Below are 14,586 nucleotides of genomic sequence, written 5' to 3' on the forward strand. Positions count from 1 at the left end.
ACAATAGATTTTAATTAACCCACTTGTTGGTCGCTGTTGTAGCTTCTTGTGCTATTACTCTTTTTACCCTCTGCTACAAACTTGAGCATGCGCAGTCTTGATCTTGATCGATGTTTCTTCTGCTCAATGAATAATGTCTGTGAAGTGATGACGTATTTTTGACAGTAAAGTTCCATCTGTGAATTCGTATTCGTAATGATGAAAGCGTAATCGTAAATTTTCATTTCGTGATTGTAATTCATGATGTCGTAATTTTTCAATTCGTATTCTGATGGATAAAATACACACAATATATTTTATGTACGACTGGACTCATTTGAGAGTTTACAAATATTAATTTTATGCGCAACTACAGCCAAATATGCACGGATTTCCCAAATACGCACGGATTTCCATTTTATGCGCACAAATATTTTTGACAGCTTTCTTACTCCATAGACACACACTATGATCAGCACATACCTGTAAATGTGTACATCCCGGGTTTGTCCAATACGGTGACACCTGTCCTGCGCCTGAGCGTCCATTGTGGGGTTCCAGTCGCTGTCATAGAAAATAACAGTATCGGCTCCAGTCAGATTCACTCCCACTCCTCCACTACGAGTCGACAGGATGAAACAGAAAATGCGCCGATCTGCGTTGAATCTCTCCATAAGGGCCTGGTCAAACAGACAAAGCAATAATGAAACAATGGCAATATTTTTCCACAGACAGAAGGAAAATGAATAAAGGAAATAAAAATGGATGAAAGGGTGATAGTAGTTCTCACTTGTCTCTGCTCTACTCGGGTACTGCCATCCAAGCGAAGGTAAATGTGGCCGTGGTAATTCAGAAACTGCTCAAGAACATCCAACATTCGTGTCATCTGGGTGAAAATCAGAACTCTATGACCCCCTGTCTTCAGCTCCCTCAGCAACGTGTGGAGAGTTTGCAGTTTACCTGTGGGGATAAGTTTCATGTTACAAAATGAATGGTTGGTAGGCATATTGACATAAAGTAAAATTTTCATCAACATCTTTCCATTAACACTGTTTTAACAATGCATCAGGAATGTGCTCATATATGCCTGGACATGTTTTGGTTGAGGTTTGATTATTACACAAAATGTGAATCAACCATAAAAAGAACCACAAAAATGGAAGAAATATCATGATTATGACATATGTTTGCTTTATTTTATTTTATTTTTTTTTATCTTTTTGGCTGTTACATTTAATTATAAACAATATACTTGATATTTTAAGTTTCAAGATCATCCACTGTTCTCCAACTTTATTTGAAAATGAGTGAAATACTATTTACCACAGTCGTATTGTATGAGTCTCAGATCTGGGAACTGCGTCCTCATGTTGGCTTGTATTCGGTGCAGGCTGCGGATGCGTGGAGCAACTTCGGCCGAGAGCATGGAGCTGAAGACTGTCTGTTTGTGAGTCTGAGACGGAGGAGGATGGCAGCAGTGCATCGAGATGGGAGGACACTCCACTGAAGGAATGACGAACGTGAACCTATAAAAAGGACAAATATGAGAGATTGGGTTTAAGTATTCTCAATACAATCCATGACAAATTATTTGATGCAAACTCCAATCCCAATCCAACTTTATATGTATAGCACATTTTATAAACAAGACAGTTCCCAAAGTGCTTTACATAGCAATGTAAACCATTTTAATAATATATAAAAAACTAAAGGAAACTAATAGAAATCAATAAATAAAATAATAATAAAATCAATGAACAAAAGTAATAAAATCAATGTATAAAAGCAGTTCTAGAAAAATTCAATAAATAAAAACGATAAATAAATAATAAATAAAATGTACCAAGGAATTCTACTGAAATTCTGTCTAATGTTGGCGAAGTGAACCTTATTGAATACCACTTAAGTAAGTCAGTCCCCATTTATATTGGACATTTTTGTCACAAAGACGCTTTACAGAGCATTACATTCAGCATATATTATTCATTCTATACCTGGTGATGGTAAGATACTGTTGTAGCCACAGCTGCCCTGGGGCAGACAGACAGAGGTGCGGCTGCCATGCCAATCGGCGACAACGGTCCCTCCGACCACCACCACTTTCATACTAGGCAATGTGGGTGAAGTGTCTAGCCACTAGCACCCTGGACAGGTTCATTGAGTCTTAGGAGGTAGGTAAAATATATCAAGTGTGTTGTTTAAATTTCAACACATGTACAGTGTATTGCTTTTTTTAATGGGGAGAATATATAAGGCCACTGATATAAGTTATAAATACCTGTCAATAATGTCTTTGAGCTGCTGGAGCCGATCCTCTATGCTGAAGATTCCGTCTTGTACAGCACGACTTTGGTACCAGAAGTTGTCTTTACTTTGTGCGTAGAGACAGCTGCTGTGTCCTGAGCGACCCCAGTGAGGACGAGAGCCGAGGGGGACTGGAGAAACAGCAGGACCAGAGAGAAACGTCAAGAAGTCCAACACCTCTCGTCCATACACAGGCTTTGCCCCACAGCGCCGTTCATTCACTTGCATGATTAGGTCTAGTTTGCTTTCACGCTGCTGCTTCAGGCTTTCTGCTAGAGATGGCTGTGGAAGAAAATTAATGAAGTGAAATTAAATCAAGTTAAAATGCAATAAAATTAGATGAAATGTCAAAGGAAAGATACTGCATACCAAGTAGAAGGGAGAACGAGGGGGTGGGTGAGGCACTTTCCGAGGTTGCAGTAGGGCCTTTGTCGTTGCAACAGGTTTTGATTTGGGTGGACTTGAAGTCTGATTGGTGCTACTGCTTTTATCAGTTGCTTGTGGTGCTGGAGTTTTGGGTGCAGGAGTGGGTGCTGCCTGGACTGGAGCTGATTCAAAATGAGAAGACAAAACTGTTATAAATATATCTATTAAATTGACCTTTTTGCATACATTAAAAAAAAGAAACTGAAAAAGGGTACTTAATCTGGCAACATATAAAAGCAGTCTAAAATGTCAAATTATTCAATGCTATTCCAGCAGCAAGGGGTTAGGATTTTGCAATTTGTTTTTCATCACAGCACAATGATTGTTGAGTTCTAGGTCTAGTTATTTCAATAAAGGCCATTTAGTAAGCCTTCCATGTGCTGACAGTATGGTTTATTGTTTTGCAATTTGTGCACAAGTAACTTCATATTATAGAACACATGCAGCAACATGCAACATTTTAATACATTACAATTAGTGTAAAATGTAATTACACTTCAAGGTATTCCATCAATACAAAATTAGATAAACAGCATAACACAAAGCAATGCTAGTTTTGTCAAGCATGCACATACGCACAAGCACCAGAGTAAAGCTTTCACTTTCTCTCACCTGGCTGCTGTGTGGTTGGTGCGGTAGTTTGGGTAGGTTGCACTACTTTCAGGATGGGACGAGGAGGTGGGGGTTGGGACTGACTGGGGATGGCGCTGGGGATTCTGGGAGGAGGAGCTATGGTGTAGTGGGCCGTGGCGGGACCCGGGGTGCGGTGAGCAATTTGTATGGGGGCAGTGTGTCTGGCGATGGGAGTGCTTCTTACGGGAGTGCTACTGGGAAACTGTACAGGGGCAGGCTGGGGGGCAACACGGGGGGAAGGGGCCACGGCCAAAGTTGGCACGGGCCCGCCATCCTTGCCTGCAGATTGACGTACAACAATCTTGACAACTCCTGAACTGCTCACAACTGAAGAGGGCACTATAAGACAAAACAGTAAGAAATTAGGAGAAAGTCCTGTATTACACAGAACTGATTCTTCTGAGGTTTAAGCCATATTCTAATGTAGTGTCCTTCTCAAAAACATACCTGCAGTTGTGTTTTGTTTTATTCACTCATGTTTAAGTAACCCTTTATTACATCCAAAGCTCAAAATGCTCTGTTCCACCTTGTGGTAACTTGAAAACTAATGTTTCATGACAACAGCTACCTTTTACCTTTTGTTCAATAGAGATTGGCATACATAAGGATGGAGTTTAAAAACACAGTGGAGCACTTCCTGTATTACCACATAACATCACAAGGTGAAACAGAGTGTTTTCTGTTTGAGAGAAGAACTCAGTCTAAATATGCAGGGTTTGTTTGTGATGAGGAAACAACATTATAACTTGGAAAACATAGTAATATGGCCCTTTAATATGGGATTTTGGGGTGTTGTTGAGAGGGTTAACCTACCTTGTGAAGAGGCATTTGGAGGCAAACGATTCACAATGGGAGCAGAAGAAGCGGTATTTACAGGATGTGTGTTGGATGTGGTTTGAACAGTGACTTGTGCAGGCTGGCTTATAAGATGGTGCTGCCCCCCACTGGTCACAGCAAGGTGCATCACATTACCTATAAAGACAATTAATATTCACCTGTTAATTAGTAGATGAAAGTTAATATTTTGATTAAGATTTAAAAATGCTGGGAGTCTGTACCAGAAACAGGTATAATAGTGTATAAATGTATATAAATAGTTAATATCTTACATATGTTAAACTGAAAGTATCAACATGCTTAGATTAGAACAATTACTTTGTTTTACTTTAGTGACTGCAAGTAAGTTGCTATAATCACAGATAACATTTCTGAACAATTATCACAAATGCAGGCACATTTTTCAACTCACCCTGGACTGGCCTTGGAGTTGCAATCTGTGCTCCAGACAGAGTCAGCTTGTTGCCCTGAAGCTGAAAGGTGACCGGTTTGCTACCCTGGCATGACGACACAGGTCTCCCAGCAAGAGAGGCGAGTTGGGCTATGCTGACTACTTCACCAGCTAATGAAAGAAAAACAAGGGAAGAATAAAGTTGTGTTAATTAATGATTCAAATAGTTTGTAATAAAACGATAGAATATTCAGAATCAGAAAATCTTTACTGCCATTGTCAATGAACAAAATTCACAAAGGAATATGCTTTGATGATATGGTGCAACACGGACTTAGTAACAACAGAAAAAAAAAAAAATCATGTCAGGTGTCAGAAATAAACTTCATTATGAATTAAGTCTTTGTCCATGCTTTATTAAGGCGCAAATAAGCATACTTAATATTTGATTTAGTAACACTTAATAGATAAAAGGCACTCACATGGCAGTCGTGCTTGCATGTCCGGACTGAGCAGCACTCTCTGGGGCATCACGCTGCTCGGACTGGGATGCGCAGGGATACCCTGTGTCCCGGGGGTCACTGGAGGTCTCACTGTCAGCACAGGTTTAGGGGTGCTGGACCTCACAGCTGTTTGGGGGTGAACAGCTGGGCGAACAGTTGGGGTGGGTGCCACAGAACAGACCACTGTAGAGGCACAAACAATACATTTTTAAATCAAATGATTGATTTTGTTTCAGGGTTTAAATGGCATGCCACATTTTAAGACAGATGTGATCCATGCTAGTGTTGTAACAATACAAACATTGCAAACTCGATTTTTGATACAAAGTAATAATAGGCTCAATACTGGTTTCAATACCTTAGTGAGCATTTTAAAATAAGCTCTCGAGTAATTCTACTAAATTCAGTATTGATTAGTATCTGATTTTCAATACTTTTTTTTCATGCCCCAGTATATTTATCCAGTCACACACACATATTTCAGATCTGATTTACACTGTATAGGCCTACAGAATGTTGTGATATGAAATCCAATAGTGTTAAAAATTATATAGTATGCACTTGCCTTGTTGAACTGCTGGGACAGGTGCAGGTGCAGGGGCAGTAGTTGTAGGAGGGGCTTCAGCGACAGGAAACGGTTTGGGGGGTGGTACGGCAGGAGGCACTGGGCTGGTGGGTTTGTTCACAACTGACCTGCTTTCACTTTTAGAAGGAGGATGGACCATCCTAATATAGACCAAAACACAATATACAACAATTTGAACATACTCCAGTTACTGATTATTTACTACAAAGTTGAACTGCCATTATGTTTTGCTCACCTGTCGACTTTCATTTTGATTGGTTTGGGTCTAGGAAAAGGTTCAGGAGAGTCTGCGATCTCCTGGATCAGTTGGCGGTTAACTTTGTGCTTTGGCATAAATACATCAGCCTGATAACGAGATACATGGGCCTCCAGACCAATGAGGTCAAATATGGACAAATCACAGCGCTGAGAGATAAAAACATAAGAATGAATTAACTACTCATTTAAATGTAATATAGCAAGCATTTAACTTTCAGTTCTTCTACCTGGAAAGGTGACACTTCTAGGGCTTCGTGCACAAGTGAGGCCGTGTGGAAAACAATGGGCTTTGTGATAAAAGGTGACTGGATTGGACGAGGGTCAAACAAATTGGGGTGGTTGCACACTTTACGGAGTTGCATCAAAATGTTGATCACAGACATGAAGTGGCCACTGGCCAAAGTCTCCCGAGTCCTGTAGAAGAGAAAGATACATATTGTTATAATAGTATTTTATTATTTTTATTTTATGTTTAAAATCAATGCTGTCATCTTCAATTGTAACCACTTAACTGTGTGGACTGGGTATATAATACTAATTGATTCCCACAAACCACCTACATTAGTATATGAAGTGATTTTAACTCTTTCCCCCCTGGACGCCTACTAGGAACAACCCATACATATGTTACTAGGGCTACCCATAGAGCATAATTGCATAAAAGAAAACAGACTTCCACGAGTGATTATAAATGATTTTTACACTCATGAACTTAATTGTAACACAGACATATTTGGTATCTCTGGAAACCTTAGACTCTGAACTATTCATTTATGATGTTTAAATGTGATTCAACTCATTTATAGGTGTATAACATCTCACTGAAAATGAGAGTTTACCTGGTCAGGTGCAAGCTCGAAAACAAAAAACTACATTCAGCATCTGATATCTGCATGTTCTGAGTACTATATTCATAAAAAAATAAAAAATATACTTTGTCAAAGTATTTAAACAGATTTCATATCACCAGATACAGTATAGCCAAGTGTACACCTGTTTTTACCTGTTGTACACCTATGTGCACCCAATACATTTTTTTCCATTTAACTTATTCAACTCATTTAGCTTATTCAACTTATTTTATTTATTCAACTCATTTAGCTTATTCAACTAATTTATCTATATTATAGCTTATTATATATAATAATATAATAATAAAACTCTTCCCCGTCAGTGTGTGTCCAGTATTTGTCATCTTGGCTGTTTTCTCGTGCGCAGAGCTCCGCATAAGCGTTTTTTCTGTAGCGATTCTGTTATACATCGCATCTTGGAAAAAAAGACTGAAATATTTTAAAGGACTAGCCTGGGCAACATCCAGATTTCAGGGCAATTTTGGTTCATAATCGAGTATAAAGCTCAGATAGTTTGTTGGGATATCGCAGGACTCCACACAGACGCATCAGCGGCATTCTCATCTTCTCCCCGAAAGTCCGTCGCTATCGCTGTTTTCCACTTTATAATCAACTTCAACATCATCACTTTGAAATCTATAAAAGTCACTTTCTCTAAACTTATCCATAAAATACGTCCGCTCCTCATTATTTCTAAAACTGTGCGCCGCAGCGCCGCGATCTTTCCATTGCACGTGTTTCGTGTTGTGTTTTTTCCGGAAGCTACAATCGTCACTATTTCGATTAACTTTGGAAAAAATGGGCGAAAACATATCCTTGAATCCTATTGGTCAGTCTAGTGTCGGTTGTAGTGGCCCCCATCTATCACAGTCTCTGTTTAAATGTGAAAAACCAAGCCATTTCTAAAGGTCGTCAAATCTCGTCTTTAGTGATACGGCGGAGGTGTCAAAAGTCGTCATTAAGGGTTTCAGGGGGGGTCGTCAAATGTCGTCTTCATGGGGGAAAGAGTAAAGGGACATTCACACTTGTCCTGGCTTGATCCTGGTTACACACTAGGTTTGTCTTGATCTAAACATTACTTGGTTCCTGCTCTAGCTCTGAATTAATTCTGGTCTAGTCCAAGTACAACATTTCATTTAGTGTTTCAGTTTAGGTTTAGGATATAGCAATCAAGCATGTTTTGTTACTTACGAGGCCTGTGACATGAAGTCATCATAGAGAAACCTTTGCCTCTTGGACAGCCGACAGCGCACCACATGCTCGTATTTCTTGGGCATCTGCTTCTCCACATCGGCCTTAATCCTCCGTAGCAGAAAAGGTCGCAGCACTTTGTGGAGCCTCTTGATCAGGCCCTCGTTGTACTCCTGACTGCCTTCGATCATCCCGGTGAGCGGATTGGAGAACCACTCTTTGAACTCACGGTGCGACTGGAAGACGTGAGGCATCAGGAAGTGCATGAGGGACCACAGCTCCATCAGGCTGTTCTGCAGGGGGGTCCCAGTCAGCAGCAGCCGTCTGTGACTGGGGGGCAAAGAATGAAACAAAAAGAGTATGATCAGCTTGAACATTGTTAAATTGTAGATATTTTATTTCTCTATGTGCAGCACTTTGAAAGCCCTCTTTGTCTATAAAAATGTACTTTAGAAATAAAGTGGATTGGATTAAATTTTAAAGAGAAATAAAACATTTGTTAACTTTGAACTTTTACACTGTAAGTCTATAATTAGGAAGTCAGGAAGGCAATATTTAGTAAAGCAAAGTTAACGTCAGTTTAGATGAGTTTTTTGTCTTGAACTTATGAAGTATTGCCTAAAGAGCATGTGGGTGGCTGGAGCATGACATTGCATCTTAGGCAGCGTGCACTCTGGACAAAAGCCAGGTAGTCCACTGACAGACAACCATTCACTCTCAAGCTAGACTTTACATTTCCCTGAAGCAGGGTTGTTCAAGGATATTGTTGTGAGGTAATGAAGCACTAAACACGGCCTATAACAAATATTCTGAAAGACAAATAACCAATGTCTAAACTTCTCAAATTTATAAAAAATACATGATTATTTGTCTCTGTGTGGATGTTATTGCATTGACTGAAATGTTCCTCAGGATGACATTAAACATATCTATCTTGCATTCTTACTGTGAGCCTCCATAGATCTGGCCTGGTGGCATCACTTGCTTATCCCCATGAACATGTTTAAAGTCATACTTTGGAATATTCCAGGCAGAGCAATAATATCTTCATGGAGACAAAGTAATGTAGGCACTCCTTTTTTGCAGTGAAGCCCATGTATGATGCATAAAATTGCTTTCTTTAGCACCTAAACTGGAAATACATGATCACTGGTTGTCTATACAAACCTGTTGAAATTGAGAAGACTCTGCCAACGCTGGGACTTGAAATTCTTGATGTTTTGTGCCTCGTCCAGGATCAGGTAGCGCCAGGACTTTCGCCTGAATGCCTGGTGATCCTGCAGCACCAGTTTGTATGAAGTGATACACACATGGAATGCATTAGGCTTGGTCCAGCCCTAGACAAGAGAAAAGAAGTTAATTTCACACAGTTAATAACTTTTAAAAGTATATTATATTATGCCATTTTCTCAGTTATAATGTTTCCTTCCACCCAATTTACACCAAAGCAGTAACAGCTCGTAAGTGCAGCAACCAGTCGGACAATTTACACCAGCAGTGTCATACGCACATCACATGGCTATCATTACTGTATGCACTGCTCAAATTAGGTTGAGTTTTAATTTTTTCAGCGTCAGCAGAGCGACTCCAGGATTTTTAGCAGGGGCAAGACAGAAAAAAAGCATAGGGTGTCAAAATATACTTCTGATGCCCTTTCAAAATACGCTCTCTAAAACAACCACACATCACAGCCAGGAGCTCAGGGAATGACTTGTGATGAACTACAGATTGTTTACATCTGTGGAGGCTAAATATAAAACACTTTACAACATCAGACAGCAATTTTACAAGAACAACTTCTGAAGGAAAAGGCACGTGGTTAATTAATGCGAGCATTGCAGATATGGTTTATCGCTGCAAAGTATAGTCTCTCTTGTTGTCAACTTTTGTTTTGTGATTTAAAACATAATTCATCCAATCAGCAATGAAAACATAAGCGATGTAAAAAGTTTAAGGTTTAAAAGTGAGAACACACAGGGGCTGGCATCACAAGAAGAAGAAAGTGTAATTTTAGGCTTTTGCTTATGCAGCTTTGCCTACGTTTCATGTTGCTGATGCTCCTGGTGTAAATTTTGGGTTATCACAAACAAACCTGGAGTTGTGTTTTATTTCACTGACACAAACCCTGCATATTTAGGCTGAGTTCTTCTGTCACAGAGAAAACACTCTGTTCCACCTTGTGATGTCACATGGTGATACACGAAGTGCTCCACTCCTTAAACATTCACTAGAATCATTTGGATGATTTTAACCCTGGAATCTTCAGTCTCTACTGAACAAAAGGAGCTGATAACTTGAAAACTACTGCTTGATGACTGATAAATAATAAAGGCTTACTCAAACATGATACAAAACACAACTCCAGGTATGTTTTTGATTATCAGTGTTAGACTGTTGTTAACTAAAAGCTCACAAGATTTAATTTTGTGTAATATAGGACCTTAAAAAGGCATCCAAACCCCACCATGATAAATGGACATTGTCAAAATAAATGCACATAATTAAAAGCAACCATTACCTGTCTTTTAAGCTTTCTTTCTTTTTGACTCCCAAAATATGTGAGTATTTTAAAGCCAGGACACCAGCGTTTCAGCTCCATTTCCCAGTTCAACATGACACTGGTGGGAACGATGATAAGATGTGGACCCCAGTTACCTATAAATATAAATTATTAGCATTTCACATCAGACAAGTGACAATATTGTGTAATTGTCTGCCTCTTACCCTTTTCACAAGCAAGGTGAGCTAACAAGGCAATAGTTTGAATTGTCTTGCCCAAACCCATTTCATCAGCCAGAATTCCATTGAGTTTCTTTTCAAACATTGTTACCAACCAGTCGAGACCAATGTGCTGGTATTCTCGTAATGTGCCATGAAGGAGGAAAGGAATCGGCGTTTTCACCTTTAACAATAAAAATATACACATTAGTAGGGATAAGATGAGACATGAGTATGGGTCAACAAAAGCGAAATGAGATTTAGATTTTATAATAAATTGTGTGGTTCAGTTCACAATTTTCCATTTATTTATTTTTTATTTTTCATTGTCATCGTTTTGCAAAACCAAGCAACACTAACACTAAGGAACACTTTTTTCACTTTTTTTTTTGTCCAAGCTAATGTAAACAAATAATCAGAATAAATTATTTCACACATATGTTCAGTCACAATCTTGTGGTAATTTTATGTAAAAGAGACATTGTCCCATTCTTACAAATTAGTTTTTACAGAATTTAAGCTTAGATTTGCCAACAGTCTATGTTTTGTCCAAACTGACCTTAGTTGTAGCTAAAGTGTAGCCTTTGGGCTGGAGGCTCTCAGCAGTAGCAGCGATGTGGCTCATGTCTTTCTTGGGTCGAGAGCCAGAGGACGTGGGGCTATGGTCTCCTTCTTTTAATAAGATCTCCATTCCTTCATCACCAGAGTTATCATCTTCAGCGCTGTCTTCTTTTGCACTATCCTCTTCCTCACTGTCCCCAGGTGACTCTAAAGACGAACAGATAAAGCAGACTATTAATGCATGTACTGTATATGTTCTAAGTTAGACGGGTTCAATTTGACTGCGTTAGCATTACGACAAAGAGGTCTACCATACTTCAACGCGTGAAAGAATGCTGTTTGTTTTTAGTGTGTTAAACTGAATTATGTTGGAACTGAGGCTGGGACTGAGCAATGGGATAGGTTTAGTACAACTGTTTGTCATTTTTATAACTTAATTTTAAGGTTTTACTTTATACTCCTTACTGTAGATTTGATAATATTTCATGCTTTGTTACTCTAACATTGTTTCAAAAAATTATTATTATTAGTTTATATTAAAAAAAACAGAACGGAGAGCATTGTTCCGAAGTCATTAAAACATTATAGAAAGTCTCACTAATCACAAAAGACAATAAATTAAGCTAAAACAGAACACATAATTACTCTGCAGTTTGAACAAATAGTTTATTCTAACCTGAGGAGGACGTGTGGCTCTCAACATCACTCTCATCTTCCTCGGTCTCCTCCTCCTCGTCCCCAGACACTTCAGTATCAGAGCTCGCTTTGGAAGCAGACGCAGATGGTTCTTCGAAGTCAGATGCATAAGCCCCTTTGTACTTCTCAAGCAGCTCTTCAAGGCTCATATCCCCTGGAGCAGAAAAGCACTCTGGTTAGATTTGCATTACAGGAATAGCTTCATATCTTTAGCTCAATACAATGACAGGTGTTTAAAAAGGTCAAAAAGGGACTTATTTTAGAAAATAATATATGAGACAAAACTGCTGTATGAGTGCAAATTAGAACACAGCACAGAGTTATCCATTTTAAAAGAAACAATATATAAACATAAATGAAAGGTGCAATGTTTTCAATTTTATCAAATAAAACAAAACAAAAAAAGATTTACAAATAAAAGTGTCACTCCTGAATAGAAAGGCTCACCTTCTTTGGCCAAGTCATCCAACTCTGCAGAGTGATCCACATTTCCTTCGACTTTCTCCTGGGCCGCTATGGTGTCCTCCTCATCCTCAGCTAACAAACATGGGAGAGAATAGTTCAAATCAGTCAAACTTTATTATTACAAGTACTTTACAACAGCAACAACTGAACCAAAATGCTTTACAAAACAGAAATGTGTTTTTGACATATTCTATGACCTTTTCAAACATACAGCATAAGTAAAATAATGAAGAGAGCAACGTTACCATCTTCTTCATTTGCTGTAAATTCCCGGTCTTCATCTTCCTCCTCGGCAGACGAAGATGACTGGTCAGAGCCTTCCGCCTCCGAGCCTCCATCCTGGGAATCACAGGACACAATCAATGTAAAGCAAAGTTGAAGTATTAAAAATATATATTAGAATGAGCCATAAACTGTAAATAGGTGTTTATGTGGTGATATTACATGTTAATATGGAAGACAGATTAACCTAGAGCTGAGTGAGTGCGTATTTTCACGTTGTTGTCAATTGGCATTGACCCTTTCATTATCAGTGTATTACAGTGCCTCTTGCTTTGTGCTGTACCTGGGGCAGGTTCAGCGTGCTGAGCAGTTGGTCCAGAGGAAGATTGCCCTCCTCTTTCAGAAGCTCGATTTCTTTGCGGTGGCTCTCAGCGTCATTGCCTTCCTGCTGCTCTTCAACCTCAATAGTCTCCTCATCATCCTCTTCTTCACATTGAGGCTCAAAGTCTCCATCTGTGAAAACATGGTGATACTTTTTATTTATCTGAACAAACAGAGAAGAATCCTATGCAACAATAACTTGGATGGATTAATTGAGTATCATTCATAGATACAAATAAATAAACATCCGTTCTGCATCAGAGGCAGCAGAAGACTTGTCAGACAGGTTCAGCCAGTAGCAAAAAAAGATCAGAGACAAATGTACTTCTGAATATAAATGACTTTTAAGACCATAAGTATTTTAGAGTTTAACATTACTGAACAAAACTTAAACAGACCAGGTTATAAAACACATCAACAGGGATTTCATTGCAACACATCTGGCTTGTGTCTTTTTATATATGCATATTTACTGTAGTAAACATATTACTCGTGTCGAAAAGATATGACAAGAATTCTCTTCTATTGGAAATGTGACCTTGACAATGAAAAAAGCAAGTTTTCCTTCTGTGAAAACCTTAGAGGTGTAGCTATGACAACATCCCTATTTGAACCAGTAATTCAACTTTGAAATGTCTGATTACACGGAGACTGCAGCCATCAAGCTGTAAAACTCATTTAGTTTTATTTTATAAGATTCTCACTAGAGCCCGACCGATATGGATTTTGCTGTGGCCGATATGAAACCGATATAATGGAAGTTGGAGCTGCCGCTAGCCGATATAATCGCCAATATATTTAGTGATGTAAAAATTCACTGTAAATGTTGAACTGTTTAAAAAAGTTAGGTTTGGCTCTGGTGGATTTTAAATTGGGTTTATTTAGGCAACATTTATTGTTATTCTGCCTCTTTACATCATATTTACAGACAGTAGGTTGGCTTAATGGCATTTTGCATCACATTCTAGACACTAGTGATGGGTATTCCAGTTCTTTTTAGAGAACCGGCTCTTTTGGCTCGGCTCACTAAAAGCTGCTGGTTCTTTTGGCTCCCAAGTGGCTCTTCAGATTGTTTTGTTGCAAGCAGGACTAAAGCACGTCTAAAGCAGGACTGAATCAGGACTGAACCAGGTCTAAACCAGGACTGAAAAAGGACTAAACTGGGACTTATTTATTTTATGCTAAACTACAGTCAAATATGCTCGTTTTTTTTTTTTTTTTTTTAATCCTACGTACACGCAAATTTCTCAAAGTTTCCTTTTTAGCCGCTGCCGCTGTCAAACCACGAATCTGCACGCGGCGTTAAGAGAAAAAAAGTGAGAGAAAGAGAAAACACGGCTCCCAATATGGATCAGGCTCCCGTCGTTCCCTTCAAAGAGCCGGTTCTAAGAACCATTTCGTTCGCGACGGACCCATAACTAGTAAAGAAAGTAGCGCTATTAGCCTTTAGCCGTAAATACGTGCGCGCTGCGGTCATTAATTATATGCGCAAATGTCATAATTCACACCTCTATTCACAGCTCATTTACATATCAGTGCAGGTCCAGTAGCAAATATACGGCCAATATAGTCACTTTAGAACAG

At 39.0% G+C, this 14,586-nt stretch overlaps 1 protein-coding gene across 4 annotated transcripts in view; it reads right to left on the reverse strand.

Moving 5' to 3' along the window:
* The window catches only part of srcap (Snf2-related CREBBP activator protein), a 30,047-nt gene that overhangs the window by 7,915 nt on the left and 7,546 nt on the right, over positions 1-14,586 (reverse strand). For 3 of the 4 annotated variants that reach the window (XM_020918285.2, XM_020918284.2, XM_055150584.1), the window contains 21 exons: positions 12,965-13,134; positions 12,645-12,738; positions 12,382-12,471; positions 11,915-12,088; positions 11,237-11,445; positions 10,684-10,861; positions 10,478-10,614; positions 9,127-9,296; positions 7,960-8,289; positions 6,145-6,331; positions 5,895-6,064; positions 5,639-5,799; positions 5,053-5,256; positions 4,592-4,741; positions 4,156-4,314; positions 3,322-3,681; positions 2,653-2,831; positions 2,258-2,565; positions 1,303-1,505; positions 770-939; positions 463-659 (listed from right to left, as the gene is read on the reverse strand). In XM_020918285.2, the coding sequence (XP_020773944.2) occupies positions 463-659; positions 770-939; positions 1,303-1,505; positions 2,258-2,565; positions 2,653-2,831; positions 3,322-3,681; positions 4,156-4,314; positions 4,592-4,741; positions 5,053-5,256; positions 5,639-5,799; positions 5,895-6,064; positions 6,145-6,331; positions 7,960-8,289; positions 9,127-9,296; positions 10,478-10,614; positions 10,684-10,861; positions 11,237-11,445; positions 11,915-12,088; positions 12,382-12,471; positions 12,645-12,738; positions 12,965-13,134 (4,000 nt within the window). The remainder of the gene's footprint in view (positions 1-462; positions 660-769; positions 940-1,302; positions 1,506-2,257; positions 2,566-2,652; positions 2,832-3,321; positions 3,682-4,155; positions 4,315-4,591; positions 4,742-5,052; positions 5,257-5,638; positions 5,800-5,894; positions 6,065-6,144; positions 6,332-7,959; positions 8,290-9,126; positions 9,297-10,477; positions 10,615-10,683; positions 10,862-11,236; positions 11,446-11,914; positions 12,089-12,381; positions 12,472-12,644; positions 12,739-12,964; positions 13,135-14,586) is intronic. The other variant, XM_055150585.1, reaches the window with a different exon arrangement.

Source organism: Boleophthalmus pectinirostris, unplaced genomic scaffold, assembly GCF_026225935.1.
Source record: "Boleophthalmus pectinirostris isolate CB_2022bp ecotype Guang Dong unplaced genomic scaffold, ASM2622593v1 HiC_scaffold_14, whole genome shotgun sequence".
In the NCBI taxonomy this organism is placed as follows: domain Eukaryota; kingdom Metazoa; phylum Chordata; class Actinopteri; order Gobiiformes; family Gobiidae; genus Boleophthalmus; species Boleophthalmus pectinirostris.